The 25,727-nt window shown below is 39.4% G+C and overlaps 1 protein-coding gene across 4 annotated transcripts in view; it reads left to right on the forward strand.

The window, feature by feature from the left end:
- TCF12 (transcription factor 12) overlaps positions 1 to 25,727 on the forward strand; it is a 374,787-nt gene that overhangs the window by 6,804 nt on the left and 342,256 nt on the right. For 2 of the 4 annotated variants that reach the window (XM_026518560.4, XM_048219597.2), the window contains exons 1-3: positions 15,621 to 15,884; positions 16,846 to 16,942; positions 18,036 to 18,108. In XM_026518560.4, the coding sequence (XP_026374345.2) occupies positions 16,868 to 16,942; positions 18,036 to 18,108 (148 nt within the window). In that variant the 5' untranslated portion in view covers positions 15,621 to 15,884; positions 16,846 to 16,867. Of the gene's footprint in view, positions 1 to 853; positions 936 to 15,620; positions 15,885 to 16,845; positions 16,943 to 18,035; positions 18,109 to 25,727 lie in introns of those variants that run through there. The other 2 variants (XM_057306207.1, XM_048219591.2) reach the window with 2 other exon arrangements.

Below are 25,727 nucleotides of genomic sequence, written 5' to 3' on the forward strand. Positions count from 1 at the left end.
CGTGAAGGATCTTACTGGGGTTATGAAAATGTTTTAAAAACTAGATATAGTAATGACTACACAGCTCGATAAATTTACTAAAAATCTTTGAATTGTACACACTCAAAAAGGGATGAATTTGTTAGTTGATATAAATTATACCTCAATAAAGTTGTAAAAAAACAATTATGATATAATGTGAAAAAATGCAATACTAAACATGTAGTCAACTCATTTTTTGTAACTCCGTTTAATAGCCAAGAAAATAGAGCTCACAGAGGCTGTGATTTGCTCAAAGTCACATAACTAGTTAATGACAGGGTTAGCATATAAATCTAGTTCTATTAAGCCAAGACTAGTCATTGTCCAAACCTCATCGCCAGAGGAGGCATAGAGATGATGTCAGGAAATAGATACCCTTTCACCTCAGTGGAGGTCGTACCTCTCGCAGAATTGTCTTCACCCTCAGCGGCAGAGATCATCCTGCGTGGTGCTCTAAGTGCAATCTCACACATATACTGCAGGTGATGAGCTGTGCAAGCCAGATCTCTTCTGGCAGAACCTTTGCCTTATCAGGGTTCTTAGATTCAAGCAATGAAAATCAATTCTGACTGCTTTAGTAGCAAAGAAAGTGGCCAACTCACAGAATCATTGAGGGTTGAGAACCAAGCTCAGAGCTGTGCAGCCAAGAACAATGTCCGAAATCATGCTGCAGGAACAAACACAGTGAGAAGCCTGCTATCACCGATGCTGCTAAGCATACTGGACTCTGCCCCTTTCTTCCACCACCACCGCTGCCCTGGGAACTTAATTTGGCCACAACCGCACTGTTGCAGGAGAACTGACTGCTATCCTTGTTTCCTTGTGTTTCTAGCTCTCTACTCAAGGCTCTGCAGGTGCTCCTGACTGGCCAAGGGCAGGTTATGTACCTGAATCCAGGCTGCAAAGTATGGATGGTAAAGTATTTGACAACTTCTGTCAGTTTCTAGATAGTGAGAATGGGGCTTCACTTTTCCACTTTCTTCCAAGATTCACATATCACTGAATTCTCTAAGGTAAGAGATGCTGGGCCACCAAAACAAAACAACCAAAAAAAAAAAAAAAAAGATGTCCATTATAGACTTGCACAAATCATGGTTCATGAAACAGCAGCATCAACACAAAGCAGAAAGTTGTTAGAAATGCAGAATCTCAGGTCCTATTCCAGATCTGCAGAATCAAGATCTGCTTTCTAACACATAGCTGAGGTAATCTGTATGCATATTAAAGTTTTAGAAGTGTTGCTCTACATTATATAACATATATTTCTTTTTAAACTTTTAAAGATCAGTCACCATTAGGCTCTATTCATCCACAGGGTTGCCAGATATAATGCAGGATGCCCAATTAAATCTGAATTTTAGATCAAGAACAAATCATTTTTAGAATAAATATGTTCCCATGAAATATTTGGGACATACTTATACCAAAATTATTCCTTGTATATCTGAGATTCAAATATAACTGGGTATGCTGTACTTTATTTGGCAGTCATAATCATCACAAAACTCTCTCACCACAATGAACGGAAATTAACAAAAAGAAAGGACATTAACGTAACGGCCTAATTTACACCAGTTTTCTATTTTGCCGCAGTAGACTCTAAGTATCCTGAGATCAGAACATGGAAATTCTATACAGTTTCAAACCCACTTTGAGTTCTGCTTATAAGCACTTAATGCTTGAGATCCCCAATGATATGAAGGTGAATGTCCTGAATATTAATTGTTCTGTAGGATGAGTTTATTTTTTATTTTTTTTTTAAGATTTTATTTATTTATTTGACAGAGAGAGACAGCCAGCGAGAGAGGGAACACAAGCAGGGGGAGTGGGAGCAGAAGATGCAGGCTCCCAGCGGAGCAGGGAGCCCGATGCGGGGCTCGATCCCAGGACCCTGGGATTGTGCCCTGAGCCGAAGGCAGACGCTTAACGACTGAGCCACCCAGGTGCCCTGGATGAGTTTATTTTTAAATACACCTGTGAATTGCAACTAACTTCATTTAATGAGTTTTGACCAATAGCACCTTTATCCCACAGAACCTGACCACATGAACTGAGTAAATAAAGGAAATGAGTGATGACATCACCACTGGCTTCCTTCTGGAAAATGCTATTATACTTTCATTTTCTTCAAAGGAAAGAGCTTTCAAACATTCTGTCTGGGAAAGAGGCGGATCGTATCATATATCAGTGGGATTTAGAAGCATCACATTCAAAAATTAAAGAAAACTTTCAGTATTCCAAGACGTATATCAATGCATTTGGAAGATGTTTTAAGTCACTTTAATATTTTAGCCAGTCCAAATATTCCCAATCAGCCAAATAGGGAATTGGGGGTGATTGGGATATGGTGACTTTCCTTTTATAACCTTTTGCATAGTTATCAGTGAGCCACCAATACAGTTTATCAAGAAAAATCTTCCATTTATTATACTCTCACCAAGCCTTATCTTATCCTCTTGGCTAGTGATGAAATGTCCAGGGACTGTGAGAGGGATTGCAGTTCCAAGAAGTGGAATATCCTGAGGGGCTGACGAGTGTTAGGGACTAAAATACATAGTGTCCCCCACAGAGATTTTATATTTTATTTGCTGTCACCTTTTAATTAATTGTTTGCAAGCTCCACCCTGGAGTCAAATGTCTGTAATAGGTGACTGATATACCCTGGTTTATAGGCCAGGCCATAAATGGGCCTATTGACTAGCCTTTCTTTAAACATTAAATAATAGAAAAAAACATTTGCTAATACACCATCAGTCACTCATACGTGCTGTTTCTATAAAAGAGCTAAGTACTTAATTTTTAATAGAGAACAGCTAGAAACTATGTTCCCCCCCCCCAGTCATGGACTAGTTCTAATAAATAATGGTGGGTGCGTAAGATGCAGCCATCACAAATCATCTTTTCCAGGGCTCTTCAGAGAAATGGCTGATTCTAGGACTAGAGCAGGAAATTACAAGATGATTTTGGAACACCTTGTCATACCAGAAGGTGCCACAGACTTCTGGGTCACGTCAAAAGGGATTCAGGAGCTGACTTGAAAATGCTCTCATTGGTCAAAGAAGAGACAATTTGAGTTTGAACTAGGATAACTGTAATGGAATGGATTGAAGCATATTATATATGTTTCAATCTATTAGTTCAAATTGATACTAAACAAAAAACTACTGGTAGCCTTGGAAAATGCAAAGAAATGGATTTATCATTTTGAAAACTGGTAAAGAGAATGAATCAAGCATCTTTCTCACCTCTCATATACATATTGTACCTCGGGGTAACCCAATAGTTGATAAGAGGAGGTTTCTCTTTACAGAGTGTTCCAGCTAATAATTGAAGCAGAGATGATAAAATAACATCATATTGTAATCCCTAATGAAATAATGCAATTAGGAGGTGACCATTAATGATGGCTAACGTCACAAAAAGAGAGACAAGCAGATATTACTTACCTCCTATACATATATTTATCATCGTGTATGAAATATTCTTGCCAAAAATAAAACTAGAATTTAGTCAAGCCTATATATCTAAATAATAAATTACAGAAAATACAGGTCATAAAGGAATATATTAAATGACATGATTAGAATCAGAAAATCCAGGCTATGGAAAATCTTACAGGACAAAGCCATGGTTTTGCATTAACAAATCAACTGAACGAGAAGGAGGATAAAGTCACAGATTAAAAGATTTAACACATATTAAACAATTCACTGTGTGGATCTTATTTGGATACCATTTTTTAAAAAGATTTATTTATTTGAGAAAGAGAGAGACCATGCACAGGGCAAAGAGCAGAGGGAGAGAGAATCTCAAGCAGACTCCCTGCTGAGTGCAGAGCCCCAAGGCGGGGCTTGATACCAAGCTCAGGAGATCATGACCCTGAAATCATGACCTGAGCCAAAATAAAGAGTTGGATGCTTGGGGCACCTAGGTGGCGCAGTCATTAACCGTCTGCCTTCGGCTCAGATCCCAGCTCTCTGGGATCGAGCCCCACATCAGGCTCCTCTGCTGGGAGCCTGCTTCTTCCTCTCCCACGCCCCCTGCTTGTGTTCCCTCTCTTGCTGGCTGTCTCTCTCTGACAGATAAATAAATAAAATCTTAAAAAAAAAAAAAGAGTCGGATTTTTTTTTTAAAGATTTTATTTATTTATTCGACAGAGATAGAGACAGCCAGCGAGAGAGGGAACACAAGCAGGGGGCGTGGGAGAGGAAGAAGCAGGCTCATAGTGGAAGAGCCTGATGTGGGGCTTGGTCCCATAACGCCAGGATCACGCCCTGAGCCGAAGGCAGACGCTTAACCGCTGTGCCACCCAGGCGCCCCAAAAGAGTTGGATGTTTAACCGACTAAGCCACTCAGGTGCCCCAATTTGGATCTCAATTTAAACAGATCAACTACAGTTGACCCTTTAACAACATGGGTTTGAACTGTGGGGGTCCACTTGTAAGTGGAATTTTTTCGGATAAATACTATATATGTATTTTCTCTTATAATTTTCTTACTAACATTTGCTTTCCTTTAGCTTGCATTATTATAGTGTACAGTTTATAATACCTGTAATGTACAAAATATGTGTTAATCTACTATTTATGTTATCAGTGAGGCTTCCAGTCAACAGTAAGTTCCCAGTAGTTAAGTTTTACGGGAGTCAAAAATAATAGGTGGATTTTCAACTGCGTGGGAGTTGGTGTGCCTATACACTCCACATTATTCAAGTGTCAACTGGATGATTAAAAAAAAAAACAAACATTCATGAGACAATTAGGGGAAATTTAATTTGAAATCACTATCCCAAAGAGACATCTGCATTTCCATGTTCATTGCAGCATTATTCACAGTATCCATCTACATTCAGTTACTTTCTGAATATTTTATGATATTAAAGCATTTTTATAAACACTGGAGACGTGATGATGATATTGTCATTATAGTGCAAAGAAGCACCCTATTTTTTAGATATAAACATTCTGAACTGTTTGTGGATGACCTATTTCATGTTTGCTTCAAATTAATCTGGAGGTGGGGATGCTTGAATAATTGTTGAAGCCACGTGGTAGGCTCAAGAGCACTGATTATACTCCTCCTACTACTTTTGTATGTGTTTGAAAATGTCCATCAAATAATTAGGTTTTAAAATTATGTTTAGAGTATGGTCTCAATTTTAAGTTTGTAAGATAAATGCAGAGAATTCGTTCCGTCTTGAACATACATGTCCTCCCCCACCCCCACTTTCTTACCCATTACCCGATCATCCCAATGCTTTTGAAGTTCTCTTCTTCAAGTCCTCTATGTGTACCTGTCTCCAAATCAGTTCAGTTCTGTAGACAGAGCAAAAAACAACAGGCAGAGGATGTTATTGATGAGCCAATTGCATTCTTTGTTCTATCCTGGGACCAATGCTTGTTGAGATGGTCAGGAATGGAAGACTGATCTGTAGTGAAGAGACCCCTGCTTCTCTGAGAGAAGTTAACGGATCCTTTGGGGATAAGCCTATGATTTTGATCTCATTAGCATTGTGAGCTCCATTCAAGTGTGACTGACAGTCACACAAGTCAATACAGGAGCACTTTGGGAGAGCCAAGTTAGAGAGTTTTTTCTCATAGATTAGTGCTTCTGTTCTTACAGAGCTCATCAAAAAACAAATCAGAGCACTTCTGATTCAACAAATGAATGTAATGAAGCTACATTTCTAAGAAAACTGCATTATTGGGTTAAAAGAGAAATGAAATACTAATCCACTTGTTCAAATAAAAATGTTACTGAAGGAAATGGAAGTGTATACTAGATGATTATTAATGCTTTCATTTTCACTTTCTTTAATCCTAGCTTAAATCATATCTAAAGGCTAAATGCAACTTTAAAATAAATAAAGAATATTTATATCTTTGCCAGTTTTAATCCCATCAAACACAGCTTATTAAAAAAGAAAAGTAAAATCAAGATGGAAATAGAAATTAGAAATAGAATAGAAAACAGCAGCCAAAGACCTGGGGAATAATGAACCAGTCCCATCTAGTATTTTCCTCAGGTTTCATTCCCAACTCCCAAGAAGCAAAAGATGTTTAAAATATTCAATGGCATCCTTTTATCATGCAACTGAATATAGTTTGAAAGCTTAAGGTGATATGTTTAAAGATTAGAAACAATAAAAAAATCCTGTAGGCTTATAATGCAAATGAAATGGGAAAAATTATAGTAAGATATTTTGGATTTAGAGAAGAATGTGCCAATCACCAAAATTTAACGTTTAATTGCATAAAAATGCTGGTGCAGTGAAATTAGAAATTCAACAGATGGTCCTAAAATAAAATATTTCTGCAGTATACAAGAACAATTGTTCCCCAACTCCTCTCAAATGAAAGTGCAGATAATTAAGCGCAATCTAAATCATCCAATCCAAGTCAATCAATTCATTTTATCAAATACTCGGGGGGAATGAACTCAAGACAAGGCAACTTTCACGGAAAATACAATTTCTCATTTAATTAATAAACAATTACTGAGGGATTACTGAGCTTAGAGAGAAGATACAGTTATTAATAAGAAAAGGAGGCTAGCCTTTCCCCTTGAAGAGTCCCTAGCTGAGGGAAACAGGGTATATGCACCCAAGAACATGAGAATATTGACTATGCATTCTCCTGATTTTTTCATAAATGTTAAACAGTAAATTCATCCTATTAGACTGAATTTGCCTAAGATACCAATGACTTACAAGAAAAAATTCATAAGATCTGACATGTGGTGAAAGCTGAAGTTGGTGTCAGGTCTTCCCGGACTTTTCACCAGCAATAACATTGCTTTTAGCAACCCTTTAAAAACAGTTAATTCATATATACTTTATTCCTTTCAGCATTGCGCTACCTTGCTAAGTACATTTTTTTCCAGTGGTGTTTATCTATTCAAAGTAAATACACTCTGGCAATCCATTTCATATTCATCTTTATTGTCCTGAGGCATTAAAGACCTCATAGAACCACCATTCTAAGGTGCTAGTTCTCAAACTTTGGTGTAGAACAGAATCACAGAGAAGATTTGTTAAAAATAGATTGCTAGCCCCATCCTCAAGGTTTCTAAGGGTGGAGTCTAAGAGTTTGCATTTCTAATGAACTGCCAGGTGAAACTGATGCTACTGGTCCAAGGACCACACTTTGTTGTTGTTGTTTTATTTTTTTTTTCCTCTTTTTTTTTTTTTTTTTTTTTTAAAGTCATCTCTACACCCAACATGGGGCTCAAATTCTGAGATCAAGAGTCAGGTGCTCTACCAACTGAGCCAGCCAGGTGCCTCTAGGACCACACTTTGAGAACCACTCTTCTAAGTGATATCTATCTGCTTATTCTCAGAAGTTAGAGAGCAGAGGTCACAAGAGGAGTGGAGGAAGCCAAAAAAGAATTTTCTTACTCGCATGAAAATCTCAGGCCTGGCTCTATATGTTCATATATTTTTCTTTTATTTTATTTTTATTATGTTCCGTTACCCAGCATATAGTACGTATATTTAAGGCCAATGTCTTCCTTTCTGGAGAGTTCTAATATCAGAGTGCCTTTTTAAGGCAGGTAGCTCCTAACACACATGTGCTCATAACGGCAGGATGGAGGTCAGCTTACATATTTAGAGAGATGTGCGGGCTACAATCATAGATTAATGATTAATTATTTCCAAAATAGCTGAGATAAAAAACAAAGAACAGAGACTCCTTACCATGTTATACCACATGTAATAAGTGACTCCTTACTCCAACAAAGTAAAACTTCTACACACTAAAAACTTAAGTAAGAGACGGCTGGTACATGAGCATAATAGGGAAGGAACAGCTCCTCTTAAAATAGTTGCTGAGAGTGTTATCAACTCCAAACACCAGGTTGTCTTTCCAGGTGATGAAAAATGAGGTTGTCACTGATAGTCATAAGAATCTCATAAAATCTTAACCTCTAAACGTAGATTTCTCCTGATTATCCTCATTTTCTTTCATCTCCTACTTTTCTTTCTTGAATATTTAGCATGGGTTCTTTAACACAGTGAGTTGAATAAAAGGATTAAGTATTTTAGTATAGATACCTAATTTGGAGCATTGCATTTGATAAATGATGGGGGGACGCCTGGGTGGCTTAACGTCTGCCTTCAGCTCGGGTCAGTCCTAGGAAGGAGTCCCGTGTTGGGCTCCTTGCTCAGTGGGGAGTCGGCTTCTCTTTCTGCCTGACATTCCCCCTGCTTGTGCTTGCCCTCTTTCTCTCTCTGACAAATAAATAAATAAAATATTTAAAAATAAATAAATAAATAGGGCAATTGGATAGCCAACTGGAAAAAATAAGCTGAACCCCTACCACACTCCTTACACCAGAATAAGTTCCAGTTATGTTGAAGATTTAAATAAAAATAAGTCAAACTACTAGTTCTAGAAAAAAATTATGAGTGAATTTTATTTTATTTTTTTACAGTCTCAAAAGGAGATAGACTTTCCTAAGTATGACATAAACCTCAAATGCCCATACAAGATGAAAACATTGGACTACATAAAACATTTCTAAAATTTTGCATATAAAAATAAAGACAAGGGGTGACCCTGGGTGGCTCAGTCAGTTATACATCTGCCTTTGACTCAGGTCATAATCCCAGAGTTCTGGGATCGAGCCCCGCATCAGGCTCCCTGCTCAGTGGGGAGTCTGCCTGTCCCTTTCCCTCTGCTCCTCCCATCCCCCCCAACTGTGTTCTCTGTCTCTCTCCCAAATAAAGAAATAAAATTAAAAAAAAAGACAAATTACAAGTGAAAATATTTGCTACTAGTATCACAGAAACATGGCTAGGTCTGATATTAAGATCTATACAAATCAATAAAGGAAAGACCAACACCCAAATGACAAAGTGGCAGCTGCGACCATAGCCTGTTTCCTCAAGTTGCTTACTTCTGAACCAAAATCTCAAGCGGGTACCCAGGTCACAAGTCTATATCCTGGATGCAAAAGGGTCTTGGGAATTTTTGCCTCTGACTTTTACATGTTAGGGATAAAAGGGTCATATCATTCAAACGTCCTTTAACACAGAAAGGCTGCTTAAAAGGTGAACGTTCATGACTATGACAAATGTCCACTACCATTCTTTTGCCAGTTTTATTTTAATAGTGGTCAGTAGGAAAATATGGATGCAAATTTAATTTTCATTTTCCATTTACTTGGCAATTCAGCTGCTACTTGGAAATTTGGCTTCTGTTATTCATGTACTCTTTCAGTTTTTCATAAACCGAACAAATATTTATTAAGCACATATTATGTACCTGGCAGTGTCTTCTAGATGCTTGAAATACACTAATGAACAAAACAGAAGAAAATTTCTGCCTCCATAGAACTTATGTTCTAGTGGGATGTCTTCAGTCCTTGTTGGTAATACACATCAGTTTTCCAATTTTTATTCCAAACAAAGAGAGGTTAAAGGGGGTAGAGCAGAATAAGTAGCCTGGTGTTTGTCAGCTTTTCCAAGACAGTTCTATTAGTTGGTCTAGTTTCTAGACACCTGCCTTTTCAAATACATGCAAAAATAAATTCCAAAAAAGCCATTTGCTGTTTGGGATGTTTCCCTCATTGTAGTGAATAAATGAGATTTGATCGTAAGAAATATGTATATTGAATTTAACTATATTCAAAAGAGAATATAATAAGAAGATTCTTTGCTTGCTAAAAGTTCAGAGGACACTAATATTTTCTAAATGCTTTAGAAATGCTGAGAAAACAGAGAATAAAAATTGTATGTGTATTTGCAGGGGATGCCTCTGTATGTTCTTTTTTTTTTTTTTTTTAGATTGATTGATTGATTGATTTGAGAGAGAGAGGCCAGGGGAGGGGTGGAGAGGCAGAGGGAGAGAGAATCTCATGCAGACTCCATACTGAGCGTGGAACCTATCTTGGGGCTTGATCGCCAGGACCCAGAGATCACAACATGAGTTGAAACCAAGAGTTGGACACTCAAAGGACTGCACCACCCAGGCACCCTGATTCCCCTTTGTGTTCTATTGGACCCAGTTAGTAATATCTCTTCATCCCTAACTCACATTGACTGAAATCAGAAAAAAGCAATATTTGGTTTAGCAATGATATATAAAGTTATTTTAAAGATACTCCCAGTGGGTGCCTGGCTGGCTCCGTCGGTGGAGCAAGCTACCCTTGATCTCGGGGCTGTAAATTCAAGCCCCATGTTGGGTGAAGAGATTATTTAAAAATTAAAAAAATCTTAAAAAAAAGATACTTCCAAATCATTAATTCATTTAGTAAATACTTTTTCTTCAGAATATTTGAAGGCCTTGTTCCACTGCCCTCTAGCTTCCAGTATTGTTGTTGAACAGCGGACAGAACACCATTTTGAGTGTTAGTCCTTGGTATTTGTCCTGTTTTATATTCTCTCTGGAAGCTTGAAGGTCTTCTCTTTGTCTTCTGTGTGCTCAAATTTCCTGATCACAGGCTTCGGTATAGATCTATTTTTATCCATTGTGGTAGGCTCACTGTGAAACCATTTAATTTGTTAACTCACGTTACTTCAGTTCTGAAAATTTTTCTTAGATTGTTTCATAGACGACTATCCCTATTCCCCCCTCTCAGGCACCCCCCCCCCCCCCCCCGTTTTTGGAGCCCTTATTATTTGGATTTTGAATTTCCTGAACTAGTCCTTTCTTTTTGTTCTGCATTCTAGGAAATTTTCTCAACTTTTTCTTCCAATCCTTTTATTAAGCTTATACTCTCCTATTTTCAATTCTAAATGTCTAAATGTCTAAATGTCTCACATGATAGTGGCTTCTCTTAAGTATCTGATAATCCTTGGTCATCTGCTCATATTTAAGAATAAGGCAACAACCTGCTGAGAGGCAATTCTGAGTCTACAGGTGGGGATTTGTCACTTGTAAACTTACCTTAGAGTAATTTCTTTGGGCTTATAGGTAGGGAACCTTCCACATCAGTATATTCAGGTCTTTCCTTTTGGGTTGACCAGAGTCCATACAGAAGGATCTTCCAATCTCCTCCTTGGAAGTTGTAACCCTGGCTGCCCTGAATCTGGGAGCCAAGTTGGTTAACATATCTGGGGCCTCAGCATCCAATACACAAATGTTCACTTAATTTCCTTACCCCTGAGAGACCTCCTGTTTCATCATCTGCAGAGAATAAGTTTGCAGTATTTTGCCTCAGTAGGAGAGAGGCATTTGTTTGCCTGACTGCATGGAGTTGGGAAGGAATCTGGGGATCTGATTGCTTCTTAAACAGATTGACAACCAATCCTCCTTATAGCATTACCCCCTTTCCTCACGTCACTTTAAGGGGAACCTGAAACTGTCTGGTTATGGGTCTTTGGGCGACACTTAAGTGTGTATAGGTTTGATACTGATTCACGTCATTGCCCCCTTAAGATGTAGTGTTGATGTCTACCACACCCTTTATCACTCTTCTGCTTTTCCAGTTAACAGTCTTCTCAAATTCTGTTGCCATTGTCTCCTCTTTGGCTTCCCATGGTTTTTATCCTTAAAAGTCATCTTATGACAGGACATGATTAACTTAACATGGGGGTGGAAAAGCGGGAGGAAAGATAGAAGAATCCACGATTTTTAAAAATGGGTGATTATTAAGTACATGGAAGTTCTTAACACTACTGTACTTTTTTTTTTAAATAGACTTGACACTTTCTATAATAAAAATATTTTTTAAAAATCCCTTTACTGATTTCTTAGTGTGATATCAGGAGGGAGCAAACTTCAGAACACGTGCTAAACTGTCATCTCTACCTGGAAGTACAGAACCACTCATTTTTCAATAAATATTTATTGAGCCTCCACTATGTACTATGCATTGTGCCAAGATACACACAGGAATATGGAAAAAAGATTATTTATTTTACTTGGTCTACTGTACTGAGTTTTAAAAAATTAAAATCTATGACTATCTAGGTTTGATGTTTCTGAGCGTTTGGCAGTATTTTTTTTTCCTTTTCCGATTCTGAATTTGTCTTGATTTTGGTATAAATGCACACTTCTATGAAATATGAAAGAAGGAATCCTAAAGGGGGAAAAGACATTGAATAGAAGATGGACCATTAGGGGATATCTCCTCAAGTCTGAAAATAGCATTCACACAAGCAGTTTAATGGCTTAAGTAATAAATTACATTAGCAAGGAATAGAGAACTCTTTTTACCTATGAACAGAGCGAAAAGGCAAAATCTGTAACAGGAAATCCTGCAAGGGGTTCTTGCTGGTGATAGAAGAGAATGAGGAGAGCGGACCTTTGATGACTAGTAGAATGTGGCTTATGATAGAGTGGAAAATCTTGGCCTTTAGTTCATCAGTGATGGAAGTACCATGAACTGAAGATAATACTTATAAAACTAATTGTTACATAAAATTGTTCCCTTTAGTCCCAAGAGCTTAGCTGTGGAAAAGAAAGCAAGAATTCCTAGCTGCTCTCCTGTGGAGAAGGGAGCTACAAGGGAGTCCATTACCCATCAAACTTGGTTCTAGTTGGATAATGCTAGGAGGCCACTCACTCCACCTAGATAGCAACTTGCCACTTAACTTGATTAGCTCTGTTCTCTTTCCTCCTCTTCCTTCTATGAACTTTCTAGAATACTTCCTTCTAAATCATAGGCCGAGTTCAAGTCAATCTCCCAAAGAAGCAAAGCCCATTGCCTTGATTACTTTTCTTTTTGACTGTAAAGTTTTCTCTGGGCAACGCAGGTCTCCCTCATAAAATTATGTGTGTATGTGTTTTTGAGTGTAGAGTGGGGGCTCTTAGAAAGCGGGAACTGAAACTTTGTTGACAGAATTATTGTATCTTCCCAGTGGCAGGCTAAGGTGAATGGGCATGGAAATCAAATATATCAGATTATAACATTCTTGAGGCAGGATGGGTGTGAGATTCTCTGTTCCTCACAGCATTCAGCACCAACCTATCTATTTTGCAAGGTCAGCAAAGGCACAGAAATAAGTTGTAAGTGACACAAAATTGTGGTTTTTATATGCTTTTTGTCTTCCATATATATCAGGAATATTACAGGAAATCCATTGGTAGGATTAATATTCCTGTATTAAAAATGATACATGCAAAGACGACATCACAGCATGAAAAACTGATTCATGTTATAATGTCAAATGATTGATAGATTTAATTCCAGCTTTCTTTTTTGAGTGTCTACTATGTATTCAGTCCCATGTTAGGTGCATGGTACAGACAGATGCATGATAATCCTATTGCTCAAGGAGTAAATAATCTAAGGAGCAAATAAACTATAAAACAGTATGGGCCAAAACAGATGTGAAAAACTTCACCAGTCCTTCAAAGGAGTGAAGGAGCCCTGAGGATTTGGCCAGATAGCTATTTCTTCCTCCGAATTAGTCATATGAGAAAGAGGAGAAGAAACTAGTTCTCTCCTCCCCCTTTTTTTGAAAACAGCATAAATCCTTCAGATGGAATTACATTCTCCTTTCCCCAATACTTCTCTTTGGGTTTATCACAGTGATAGAATCTTACCCCTAGAATGGGCCTTAAAAGTTCTAGTCAGACTTCCCATCTGATGTTTAGGTCTTTGCTAGCAAAAGATGGCCCTCGGGCCTGTATTACTTAGAACACACTAGATTACAAATTGCAGAAAACTCGAATCCTAGGGGCGCCTGGGTGGCACAGCGGTTAAATGCCTGCCTTCGGCTCAGGGCGTGATCCCGGCATTATGGGATGGAGCCCCACATCAGGCTCCTCCGCTATGAGCCTCCTTCTTCCTCTCCCACTCCCCCTGCTTGTGTTCCCTCTCTCGCTGGCTGTCTCTATCTCTGTCGAATAAATAAATAAAATCTTTAAAAAAAAAAAGAAAACTCGAATCCTGTTGGTTTCATCAATGAAGATAGACTTGGGTCAGAAGCCTTTTGATCAGAGCCTCAGAAACATCATCAAAGATCATCTCTCTCTGCTTTTTCCAAGCCTGCTTTATTTAACCTAGCTGGACCTTGTGCTTGGAAGATGACCAGGGGCTCCTTAATTTTTTCTTTTTTTTTCATACAACATGCTGGTGATATTCCTTCAATTTTTGTTGTTGCTATGCTCCCTGATATTTGGAGTACATGCAGAAAGAGGAGGTTGCCGCTGCAGTTGTTTTGGAATATGTGAAACAGACCAAATTGCTCCTCTTACTGTCCCAAATTGTGTCATGCCCATTGCCAACCAGTAACTGTGGCAGGGATGGGACTATGTTGCTTTATTTAGGTTGGAATTATGCTAATTTGTTTATATCGGACCCACATGCTCCAGGACGCAGCCAGGGCAGGGATATGACGGCAAAGAACAAAGGGTGTTAACCTAGATAAAGGAGAGTGGATAATGGAGAAACTACCACAGGATATGGCACAAGGTCCAGGGTGTGGCCATTGACAACGTCATGGAAACCCCCAGCCCCAAGCCTTCTCACTCTGGACAGGTTGGGTTGTAATAAAGTACAGCAACTGCATATTTGCAGCTAAGTCTACCTTCTTGTTTTCATCCAAGTCTAGGCTTCAATGACTCCTTGCCATGTTGTTGTCCTCAAGGCGTTGGCTGCTTCCTTCAATTTGTTACTTCGGATGTGTTTTCTTTCTTCAGTGTTTCTTCTGCCTGGCCCTTACTGGTCTTTACTGCACTGACTGAGCCAAAAGACTTAAACACTGGCTGCCACTGGAGAAAACCTTACTTCCATTTCCAAACTGAAAGGAATGGAAGTTTAGTTATTTTGTCCTCTTTTTACTCTGTTGGGGGCTTCTTTGGGCGAAGTTCAGAACTTGTGCCAAGATAGTGGCTGTGCGACCAAACCTCCCTGGGCCATCTCTGCAAAATGAAGGCGCTGGCTTGATCCAAGAACTCGTCTCGCTGTCCAGTTCCGTGGCCCCGAACAAGATTCCCGTGGGAAGAGGTGATTGTAGACTTGGGGGCTTGTGTGAGTGGAGTGTTTGGGTACCTAAGCCCACACTGCTTTGTATAGTTTGAGGGAGCTTTTGACCCCTTTTCTGCATTCTGTGCAGCAACGAATTGGACCAGCTGCACCAACTCCAAGCGCGGACCGAAGTGGCTCGGTCTCCCTTCCCCACGCACGCATCTTCCGCGCCCAGCGCTGCGCAGCCTCCCGGGCTGGAACGTCCGGGCCCGGCCGACCACTGCGTCCGGCGTCCAGCGCGGCTTGGTCGGGAACTGCAGCTTCCAGGGCTCCGCGGCCTCGGGCTGGGTGGCCTGGGGAGCGGATCCAGATGCGCCCGCAGCTGCGTCTCCCCCGCGTCGCTCCGCCGCCCGAGGCAGGAGCGGGACAAGCCAGAGGAGGCGCCACGGTGCCTGCTGCCCTGCTCCCGGGGGCACGGACTAGGCGCCCTCGGCAGGCGGCCCGGCCCTACTTCGCGGGGTGTCTGCGCGCGTCTCCCGCCCCTCCCCGGAGGCCCCGATTCCGTCCCGCCTCACCCCACCGCAGGCTTTGTCCACCGGCCGCGCGGCGGCCCCTCCCCGTTCCCGCCGGCTCCTCCCCACCCCCTCCGATGGCCCCACTTCCTCGGCGCAGGCGGCGGGAGCGAGCCGGGGACGAAAGGGTTAACCCGGGGCTCTTCCCGGCGCGGAGGGATCCGGAGCTGAGCCGAGCGCGGTGCTGAGGCCGCCTCAGCGAAAAAAATGTCCGCCTGAGGAGACCCACAAGTTCTATTCGGGGGGACCGCCAGCCCGCCCCGGGAGGAAGGGGCGGCCAGGCCCGAGAGCCGCCTCCCCCGCCCGGATCCGAGAGCTCGCGCGGGGCAAAGTGAGCCGAGCCGCCGGGAGGTGCAAGGGGAAGCCCGAGCCCGCTCTCCCGGCCAAAGTGAACTTTAATCGGGGTGGTTGGATGCGGAGACGGGGCGGCAGGTAATTGCGGAGAGGCGAGCGGGAGGGCTACGCCGTGGCGGGGCTGGGGGGCGCCGCCGCGTCCCTGCCGGAGCGGAGGCGTCCCCGGCCCCGCGCCCCAACTCCGCGCCCCTTTGTACAGAGGCGAGCCCGGGGTTCCCTCCAACTTGGGGAGCGGAGTGGGGGCGGAGGCGAGAGTCGCGGGCGGCCAGGCCCGCGGGCGGCGCGCTCGGCCTGCGCGCCCCGCTCGGCACTCGGCTCCGGCTCTGGGGCGCGCGGGAGAGCAGGCTGCTTCGGCCGCCGCGCCGGGCTCATTGTTCGGCAGGTCCGGGGCTGGCCGGCCGAAGGCAGGGCAGCAAAAGTGGGAGGAGGCCGAGCCGGGGGAGGAGGACGCCGGGCAAGAGCGAGACTAGTTGTCGGGGTTTGTGTTTTCTTTTTAAAAGCGCCCCTTGGACGCGCGGGGGTTGCTTTTCGACCCCCGGGGCCCGCTGGGGACGTCCGGGCGGCGGCGGCGGCAGACGCGGGCCTGCGAGTGGCGCGTTCCCTGCAACTTGTCAGTTCTATTGTTGCCGAGCCTGTGAGTCACTTCGCATCTCCCCTCGTCGCCGCTCCGCTCCCTGGACGCCCAGTCGCCCCTCACCCCGCCCCTCGAGACCCCCGCCTGGCCGGGCGCCGCGCGGAGCCCCCGGCGGCCGCGCGGGGTGGGGGCGCGGGGGAGGGGGCAGGGTTGGGCTTGGAAACTTGCGGGAGAGGCGGCGAGTTGCGGGAGCCGCCGCGACGCTCCCGGGCCGCGCGGAGGAACGCGTGGATTCACCGACCCGGCGCAGTGCTGGCCTCTCCTGCCCCCTGCCCGCGAGGCGGTGGGAACGAGTGGGGTACTGGAAGTCAGCTCACGGCTCTGGCCCCTGCCCTACGTCCCTCTTCATCTCTTCGCACACTTCGGGCCTCGGTGGTCTCTCTGAGCCTGTTTCCTCTGCTTTAGGACCCGCTAGAAGTGGCCGAAGATGAATCCCCAGCAGCAGCGCATGGCCGCTATAGGGACCGACAAGGAGCTGAGCGACCTGCTGGACTTCAGTGCGGTATGAGAGCTTTCCGCGGCATCTTGGGGTTCTGCTGAGGTTTACAAAAAAAAAAAAAAAAAAAAAAAAAAGAAAAAAAAGAAAAGAAAAAACGAAAAGGAAAGGGAGGGGGGAAAGCGACATGGAGACTAGGCAGCGTGAACTCCATCTGCTTTGAGCAGTAGTTCTCAGGGCTGGAGTCCAGCTCCCCCAAGTTGGACACCTGAACTTTGATGTAATGTCTAGACTTGCAGATTTAAAACTTTAATGCCAGAGGGGTCATTTGATTTAACCAGTTAAAAGGAGAACAATGTAACCATGAGCTTTGGTTGAGTCACTCTCTGACCCTGATGATTATTAGGAATTTTGAACTTTATATGAAAAAATAAAATTTTTTCTGCACTCCATTTCCCTCTCTAAGATGTGATAGAATTTATGATACCTGAAAGATGTCAGTTATGAGAAAGCCAGTTAAAGGCCAGGATTTCCAGCCTTTTTGGCTGAACACTTTTAAGTACATGTATATTTATATGAGTATGTATGTGTATATATATGTAGGTGTATACATAAGTACATATGTATATATTTATAAGTCTTTTACCATGGGGAATAATTGAATGACTTAAAAATAGCTGAAACCGAAGGCCTACTGACTTTATCTCTAATGGGTTGAATTCCTTGATTAACTGTTGTTAGGTGGTAGGACCAATACCTACTTTATAAAACTTGGTTATAGTGGATCCATACTCTATGTAGTAGTTTCATTGGATGTGATTCTGACTGTGTATTGAATAGTAATGCAAATGTAATGAGATTTCTGTTAGAGTCTTCTGTTAGAAGATCATGGACAAAAATTTACAATTTAAACTTAGTAATCTTAGACTTTTTCATGTAAATGACTGGGTTTTGAGAACAGAATATAACCATTATTTCTTAGTAGCGTTAGCAAATAGTATCACTCAGTGTATTTGCTTTTCTGGGTCTGAATGTGTATCTTCAATTTTATCTTAACTCCCTTCTGAAATACAGTATCTGATGACTCTCGGTGGACTTTTGTTTGTAAGGAGTCTAGAAGAATTTCAGGACTAACAGATACATTTGGGTTATTTTGTAGATGTTTTCTCCACCTGTTAATAGTGGGAAAACCAGACCAACGACACTGGGAAGCAGTCAGTTCAGTGGATCAGGTAAGATGATATCTAAAATCAGAAACTGATATTTTGTTGTTGTGATACATTTTAATAGAAAAACAAAAGTATTTTAATATCTTCATGTCATTCTCTAGAGTCCAGTTCAAATCAGAAGAAAAGCCTCAAATGAAGGCTCTTGCTTTCAGGATCCATTGATATTTCTGAGAATTTAAATATTGATGTAAAATTTTTCTGTTTTCCATGAATTTTTAAGTTGAATTTGTCTTGTTTGAGTATAAGGGATTATATCCTACCTCTATATTTAGACAAGTACCAGAAGAAAACATTCTGTGGTCCATGTGTGGGTTTTTTTTTTCCTTTATTTATGTTTATTTAAGTATGTGTATTTTTAAATTTTGCTAAAATTTCAGCCTCTTAGGATTATTTACCTTTGGGTTCTAAAAAAATTGTTGAAATAATGTTATTTAATATATGAGTATGGAAAGTGGAATTGAGTCAGTAATAATTAGTAAGACTCATTTAAAAAGATGGCCATTCCTTGGAAGTCATTAACAATTTTGAGGACAGTTATTTAAAATGTTAGAGGAATGAATGTTACAAATAAATGAATAGATTTATTTTCAGATGACATCTATTAGATGACTGAATTCTATATTCAGATGACATTTAGGATAATGTTTAGAATAAGTGAAATTAGATTCCTATTCCTGCACTGGTGCTGTGGTCTTTACTTTCTGTATATTTATAAGTACTCTGCTCCATTAACATTTATCCCTTATTTCTTAAGTGTGCATTTTTTATTTTTCTGACTTATTTAAACTTATGATTTCCAAAATAAACAGTGCAGAAGCAAGGTCCATTCCAGTGTTCAAAACATATAATTTTCAAGTTAAACTTATTCCTTAGTTTTCAAAGGTGAAAAAAAAAACAAAAAAACAAAACAAAAAACCATGGACAGCATCATCTCAAAACCAGCTGTCAAATCCCTGGGCTAAAATTTAGTAATTCCTCTTTGACCGGTGCTTTTATTTTCCCTAGTAAAATGGTAGCTGATTTCTTAAGATACTTTAAGAGCAAAACATCAGAAAGAAGGAAATGTCATAACCGATAACATGTTATACCACTTTATATTTAAAAAGTGTTTCTATTTAAAAATAGTTCACTAACTTAATTTGTTAAAATTTATTTTTCATGATAAAATGACAGCTTATGGGTAAAATATAGCATGTTTAACACCTCAGCTAAGCAAAATAAAAGCATTCTAGGTTTTAAATATGGGTTTCATATTCAGAAGGATATCATAAAATGTTAGCCAAACCCCGACTCTACTCTTCCCTCCCTCCCATTTACTGATACTTATTTGAAAATTGTCACTTTTTTGGGAGGGGAGAAAAAATTATTAGTTAATGGAGAAGGCGGCTATATTCCTTTCTTTACTACTGTTTTGCAACTAATAATTCATTTCCAGTACTTTCAAATTTAGTTTGATACATAGTAGATGCTTAGTATATTTCTTTAAATGAGTGGTGACGTTGCTCTTTTAGGCTGTTAGTTCGAGCTTGAATTGTGGAAAATATATTTAACTGATACTCATGATATCAAGAACATGAACTTCAGAAACCTATTAGAAATACTTTCTGTTTTTAGAATAAAGGCAATTATATTTTTTTCACTTTTTAAAATGTGTGATTTATGTAGTGTGTGAAACTAAAAAGTATGCGTGAACTTGGTATGTATTATAAGCATGGCATTGGAACATTTGTGGGCCTTTCTGTTGTTAGCATTAAGCAAAGAAAAAATTATTTTGTCTGTATTGCAGAAATAGTTACATGGTGTTTGATTCTTTGGAGTAGGAAATTTTTAATTTTAAAACTGTCAGATTTTTTACTTGTCCATTGAAAGTTTGAATTTAAACACATGTGTTCAGTGGGCATGGTTATATTTATCTCTGTGGTTTGTTTTAAATTCCAGGAGAAAAAAAAGCTATGACCTTTAATAATTAGTGAATGGATTTAAATTTGGGGGAAAGCATAATGGGATAAGTAATTATTTTATGTCAGAGTATATTGGTAGATGTGGCTTTTCTATAGTCAGTTTTTTGTTTTTTTTTTAAGATTTTATTTATTTATTTGACAGAGATAGAGACAGCCAGCGAGAGAGGGAACACAAGCAGGGGGAGTGGGAGAGGAAGAAGCAGGCTCATAGCGGAGGAGCCTGATATGGGGCTCGATCCCACAACCCTGGGATCCCTGCGCCGAAGGCAGATGCTTAACTGCTGTGGCACCCAGGCGCCCCTATAGTCAGTTTTTTTATCTTGAAATGTCTAGAAGAAATTTGGCTGAACACCTTTAAGTACACTTCTAAGTACAGCAGTATTATTTTATTTATATACTTTATTGACATCTGAATAATCTTCTATTCTGATTTCAAAGGATACATAATATGTCCTAATGCCTGCTTATTTGCAGCAACATAAGGAGCTAAAGAGAGCTAAAGATCTTTCTTTCTGAAGAGCTGACTTAAAGATTAGAGTTTTCTTGTATTTGGAGTAACATTGTAAGACCCCAAGCCTTTGCCTCATGAAAACTGTAGTTGTCCAGTATAATTTCCTTTCTTATGTTCTTTTGGAGGATGACTTAATTTCACATTGGACTTTTTTTGAGAAATAATAAAACAGATTTAGAATTTTTTTAGCTGAAAGCATACAATATATTTTATAGTTTAAAAAAGCATAATGTTTTTTAAAGTCTTATTCCTAAAACAAACAGGTAACTTGTATGATAGCTGACACTTATTCAGAAGTCGGAAAAGATGAGAATGTATTTCTATTACTTATTTGTCTGGAGAAATCTGTTCTAGTGCTGTTTCTTCACCAAGGTGTTAATTTTCTTGAATTATCATAAGACTGAATTTATCCCTTTCGTATGATAGAGTCTGCAGTGTTCTTACAGTGACCTTGAGAGGTGTTTCTCTGTAGGAGTTAAAAGTGAGGTACTGTGTTGCGTTAGGCCAGTCTATCAGGAGAAAACTTGTTGAAAGGATTGATAAAATGGAAGTAGTTCAGGTGTTTAAATCCACTATTCCCTTCAACTTCACAGTTTCAGTGTGTAGAACTAAATTGTGGTATTAGGTTTAATTTTTAGTAGTTTAAATGTTTACATGATATCCAAAGAATTTCCTTTGTTAGTTTTTGAATCCAAGTAGTAAGAGATATTGGAAAGGAACAGGTATATTCATTTTGTAGTCTATCTCTATATATTGAATCTATCTTTGATATCTCTAGAAAGTTGTCTTACTTAGCAAGTAAAGCTTTACTTTTTGTTATTCAAAGCAGATTTTTGTAATGTAATTTCTTCTCTCTCAAGATTTTTGGAAATAATTTTAAAAACTATTTTCCAGATTTTAATTTTTAAAAGGAATACAGTTTTTCATTATTTAGTTCCTGATCACCTTTTTGGGGGAAGTTTTCCATTTGTACAGGCTTTATGCTTTTTGAAAGTATTGATACAGAGCCAGAAAAATTAATTTTCATTAAATTTTTTTAATTAAACTTTTTGTTCAAATAACTGTAGATTCATATGCAGTTGTAGGAAACAATACAGAGATCCTGTGTACACTTTAGCAAGTTTTCCATAATAGCAGCATCTTGCAAAACTGTAGTGCAATATTAGAACCAAGTTATTGACAGTGATACAGTGAGGATAAAAAAACATTTCCATTACCACAAAGATCCCTGGTGTTTTCCTTTTATAACTGCATCCACTTCTCAAGTAATTAAAGAAAAATCCATAGTAATAATAGTAAATACCTGCTCACCCTATTAAACATGAAATAAGCTTTTCAAATTGTTGCGGCATTATTTGTAACATTTGAAAGAAATCAAGAAAGGAAACCAAAATGTTATCAGTGTGTATTTTAACTGAACTGTAATATAGGTAAGAATGGTAATTTTAAGTAGAGGGTAAACTAGGTTTGTTCTTTACACTTAAGGTATTTTAAGGTAATGAGTAAGCTGTGGTTCATAGTGTGTACCTATTAGTATTAAAATTTGTAATAAATATAATGTCTAGTAATACACACTTGTACTGTTGTTTGGATAACTGAACCATGTTGGACATTTGCTTCAGGCAAGCTGTAGTGATGAGTAAGAGTAACTGCAGAATCAGGAGACATGTAAAGAAACATGTAATATCTTAGGATAAATATGGTCTGGTGTTAAGGGGCTCATTTAAGGTTAAAGCTAAGTAGCAAAGGAGTCCTTTAGAGATAAGCTGTATATGAAAGTGTTAACTTGGAAAACAAAAATTAGAGACAAGATTATAACTGTGAGTATTGTGTGCTTTTTAGAACAGTTCCTGCAGTGTTACTTTAAGTGGTCATGGCTTATAATGGATTTGGAAAACAATTTGATTAGTTCGTTACATGTAGTGCATACCTATAAGGAATTTCATTTTTACCTGTTTTCATTAACAATTTAAATATGAATTCAACTTTCTGTCTTTTAGACTGTCCTTTAGTATATCTTTTTCTTTGAGTTTTAAAATAATTCTCTTGGAATAGGAAGATCAAGATTTCAACCTTAAACGTAAAAACAGTTGCTTTCACAGTTTTAGATTTGAAGGGGACAATTTAGAATAATCTCTTATTAAAAACAGATAGTCTTTTCTGTTCTTGAACAATTGGAAATCATGCCTGGAATGTCACTGCCTGCTTAGTGTTGTGGAAGACTAGGATATAACTCTGGCCATAAGGGAGTAAAGTAACACTATTAGAGTCTCCTGGGGGAAAAAAGGCAGCATGTGGGATACCCCCCTTTTTTTTTTTTTTTAAATCATTTAATAAGACTGCTTTTGGGTATCATTTAAATATATCTTTTTGGATGAGGATGTTGCAGTTAGAAATCTAATGCGTTTGCGTTTAGGGAATAAAATGAGAAGACAAACATTTAGATATGTCGGTTCAGAAGACTAATGAATGACTTTCTTTGTTAAATAGTTGAGCCATACGTATCTCAGATTTCGGTTAATTGCATATTTATTTAGTATCTACTTTGTGCAGTCTGCTATTCTAGTACCTATTTGGAAGGTGGGAAATGGGGAAGGACATAGACCAAAAAAAGTGGAGGCATTACATTATCTAGGTAGGACGATAAAATGTAAAATTGTGAGGCAAACTTATGTGACATAAAAAAATGTCAACAACTGCACATTAATGTAGTTTAAATTGAGTCTGTGAGAATAAGGATGTGCTGAGGAGTCAGGGAACTGGCTTAAGGAGAACTCAGAGATGTTGAATTTAGAGTTGATTTTTGAAGGAGATATGGAAAATGAATTAGAGAAGAGAACTGGGCTTCCAGTTGTGGGGTAGCGTGAAGAGAGACCCAGAAATGGGAATTTGACCTGCTGCAAAGGGCTATATACAGTTGAGGGAAAGAGAAGCTGGTTTCTGTTGATCACCACTGCACTCCTGGAGCTCATATTTACATACTATTATCTGAGCCAAACTGCGTATCTTCAAATCCAGTCATTGCCACTTATTAGCTAGGGGATCTTGAGTAAATTACTTAACCTCTCTGTGCTTCTGTTTCTTAATCTGTAAAACAGGACTAATAACAGTAGCTATCTTCACAGAGTTGTTATGAATGTTAACTGAGTTAATACAGGTAAAGCTTCCAGAACAGTCCCTCGCACCTAGTTAGCTGTGGTGGAGTGAATTGTTTGCAGTTAGACAATAGAATAAGGAAAGCATTTGTTCATCCCGGAAGCAATGTGCTAATCTAGGGATAAGCTGGTGAAGATTTGACTTGGTATTAGTATAGGGAGAAGGAAGGAAAAATACCAGAAGGAAAGGACTGACAGAATTTGAAGAACTGGATTTCTGTAGGTTAAGAGAAATGACTTAGGGTTGCAGTTGTAGCATAACTGGAGCATGGTAGTGCTGGAGGAAATAAAGATGCTGAACTGTTCTGAGCATTTTAAATTTCACACGACCTGGGACTCTTCTAGCTAATTTTGGAATTTATGAGAGAAAAGTGCTGGGAGATGAGTTAAAGATGTTGGTTTTAAAAAAAAGCAGCTCTTTTTTGTTTATAAAATTAATAGTCATCATTGAAAAGAAAGTTGGAGAACAGGAAAAACAACAAAGGAAAAAACCCATTATTTCACTGTCCAGAGAAAATTGTTATGTTTTGATGTATTTCCATTTGGTTTTGTTTTTTCCGTGAGTCCTTTGTTTGCAAAGTTGAGAGCTTAATGATGGTTTCATTTTATGTCCTCCTTTTTTATTTCACTTAATATTATGAGCATTTTCCTCATATACTTGAAGATTCTTTATAAACTTGGCTTAAAATTGTATGATATTACATGGAATGGATATAGCATAACTTAACAAATTAGTTCTCTTACTGCTTGACATTTAGGGCTTTTGTTTGTTCATTTGGATTCTGTTATAAAAAATGTGATAGTGAACACCTCTTTGTACATACCTATATTTTTATCTACACTTCGATTTCCTTTGGATAGGAGATGTAGATTTTGTTTTTTGTGCCTGCAAGTTATAATTAAAGCTAAGAGAGTGAACGAATACCCTTAGGGAAATGAACTCGGAGGAAGATAAATTATCAGGCCTAAGGATTGATGTTAATGGTGGAGTTAGATGTATAAAATTAGTGATTTTGGATAATTATTTAGTGTAAAAATACAATTTTTATTTGTATGTGAATGGAGTATAAGATGGCATTATGTACAGATTTATGTTTGTGTATAAATTGGTTGTGCGGTAACTGGAGGGAATTCCCATCATTCTTTGACCTGTGCCTGTTGAAATGGAGTGTAATCTAATTGGGAGTCTATCAGTGAGAGCTCTTGAATTCTTGACTTCTTAAGAGAGGCACTGTAGGATAGCGGGAGGAATTGGGCTCAGGAACCAAACAACTGGAATGGAATCAGTGCTTTGCAGCTTATTAGCTGGGTGGCCTTAGGCAAGTCATTTAAATGATCTGAGCGTACTTTTCTTTTTTGGGAAAAGTGGATGATACTGCCTACCTTCAGAATCTTTATGAGGATCAAATAAGATTATATATCTCCTGCCATACAGCAGCTTCAAAAATGGTAGCTGCCCGAGGTGCCTGGGTGGTCTTTCTGGTTAATGAGTGGTTAATCATCTGATTCTTGATTTTGGCTCATGTTATGATCTCAGAGTCCTGGGATTGAGCCCTGTGTGTGGCTCTGTACTGGGTGTGGAGTCTGCTTAAAATTCTCTCCCCCTCTTCCCCCGGCACCCCCTCTCTAAACAATACAAACGGTGGCTGCCATTATTGTGGCGTCCTCTGAAGTAATACTAATGATAATATTAATAATTAACAGTAATACTTAGAACCAGCTTTACAGGCAATGTTTATTGAACTATTATTATATAATAGGTGCTATGCTAGTGGTGGTGGAGGTGAGGAAATGCCCCCACAAGGGCAACATATCAAAGTTGCTTTTCAGTGCTATAATTATATATATTGTCAGAAGTCTAAGAAGAAATCAGGCAGTAGTTTTTTAAATTAAAAAAAAAAGGTTTTTTTTTTTTGCTCCTAGAAGAGTAGCTTTGCAAGGGCACCAGGTACCTAAGAACCTTACCTTTTTTTTTTCTTTTACAGTTGATTTCTT

Source organism: Ursus arctos, unplaced genomic scaffold, assembly GCF_023065955.2.
Source record: "Ursus arctos isolate Adak ecotype North America unplaced genomic scaffold, UrsArc2.0 scaffold_36, whole genome shotgun sequence".
Taxonomy (NCBI): Eukaryota; Metazoa; Chordata; class Mammalia; order Carnivora; family Ursidae; genus Ursus; species Ursus arctos.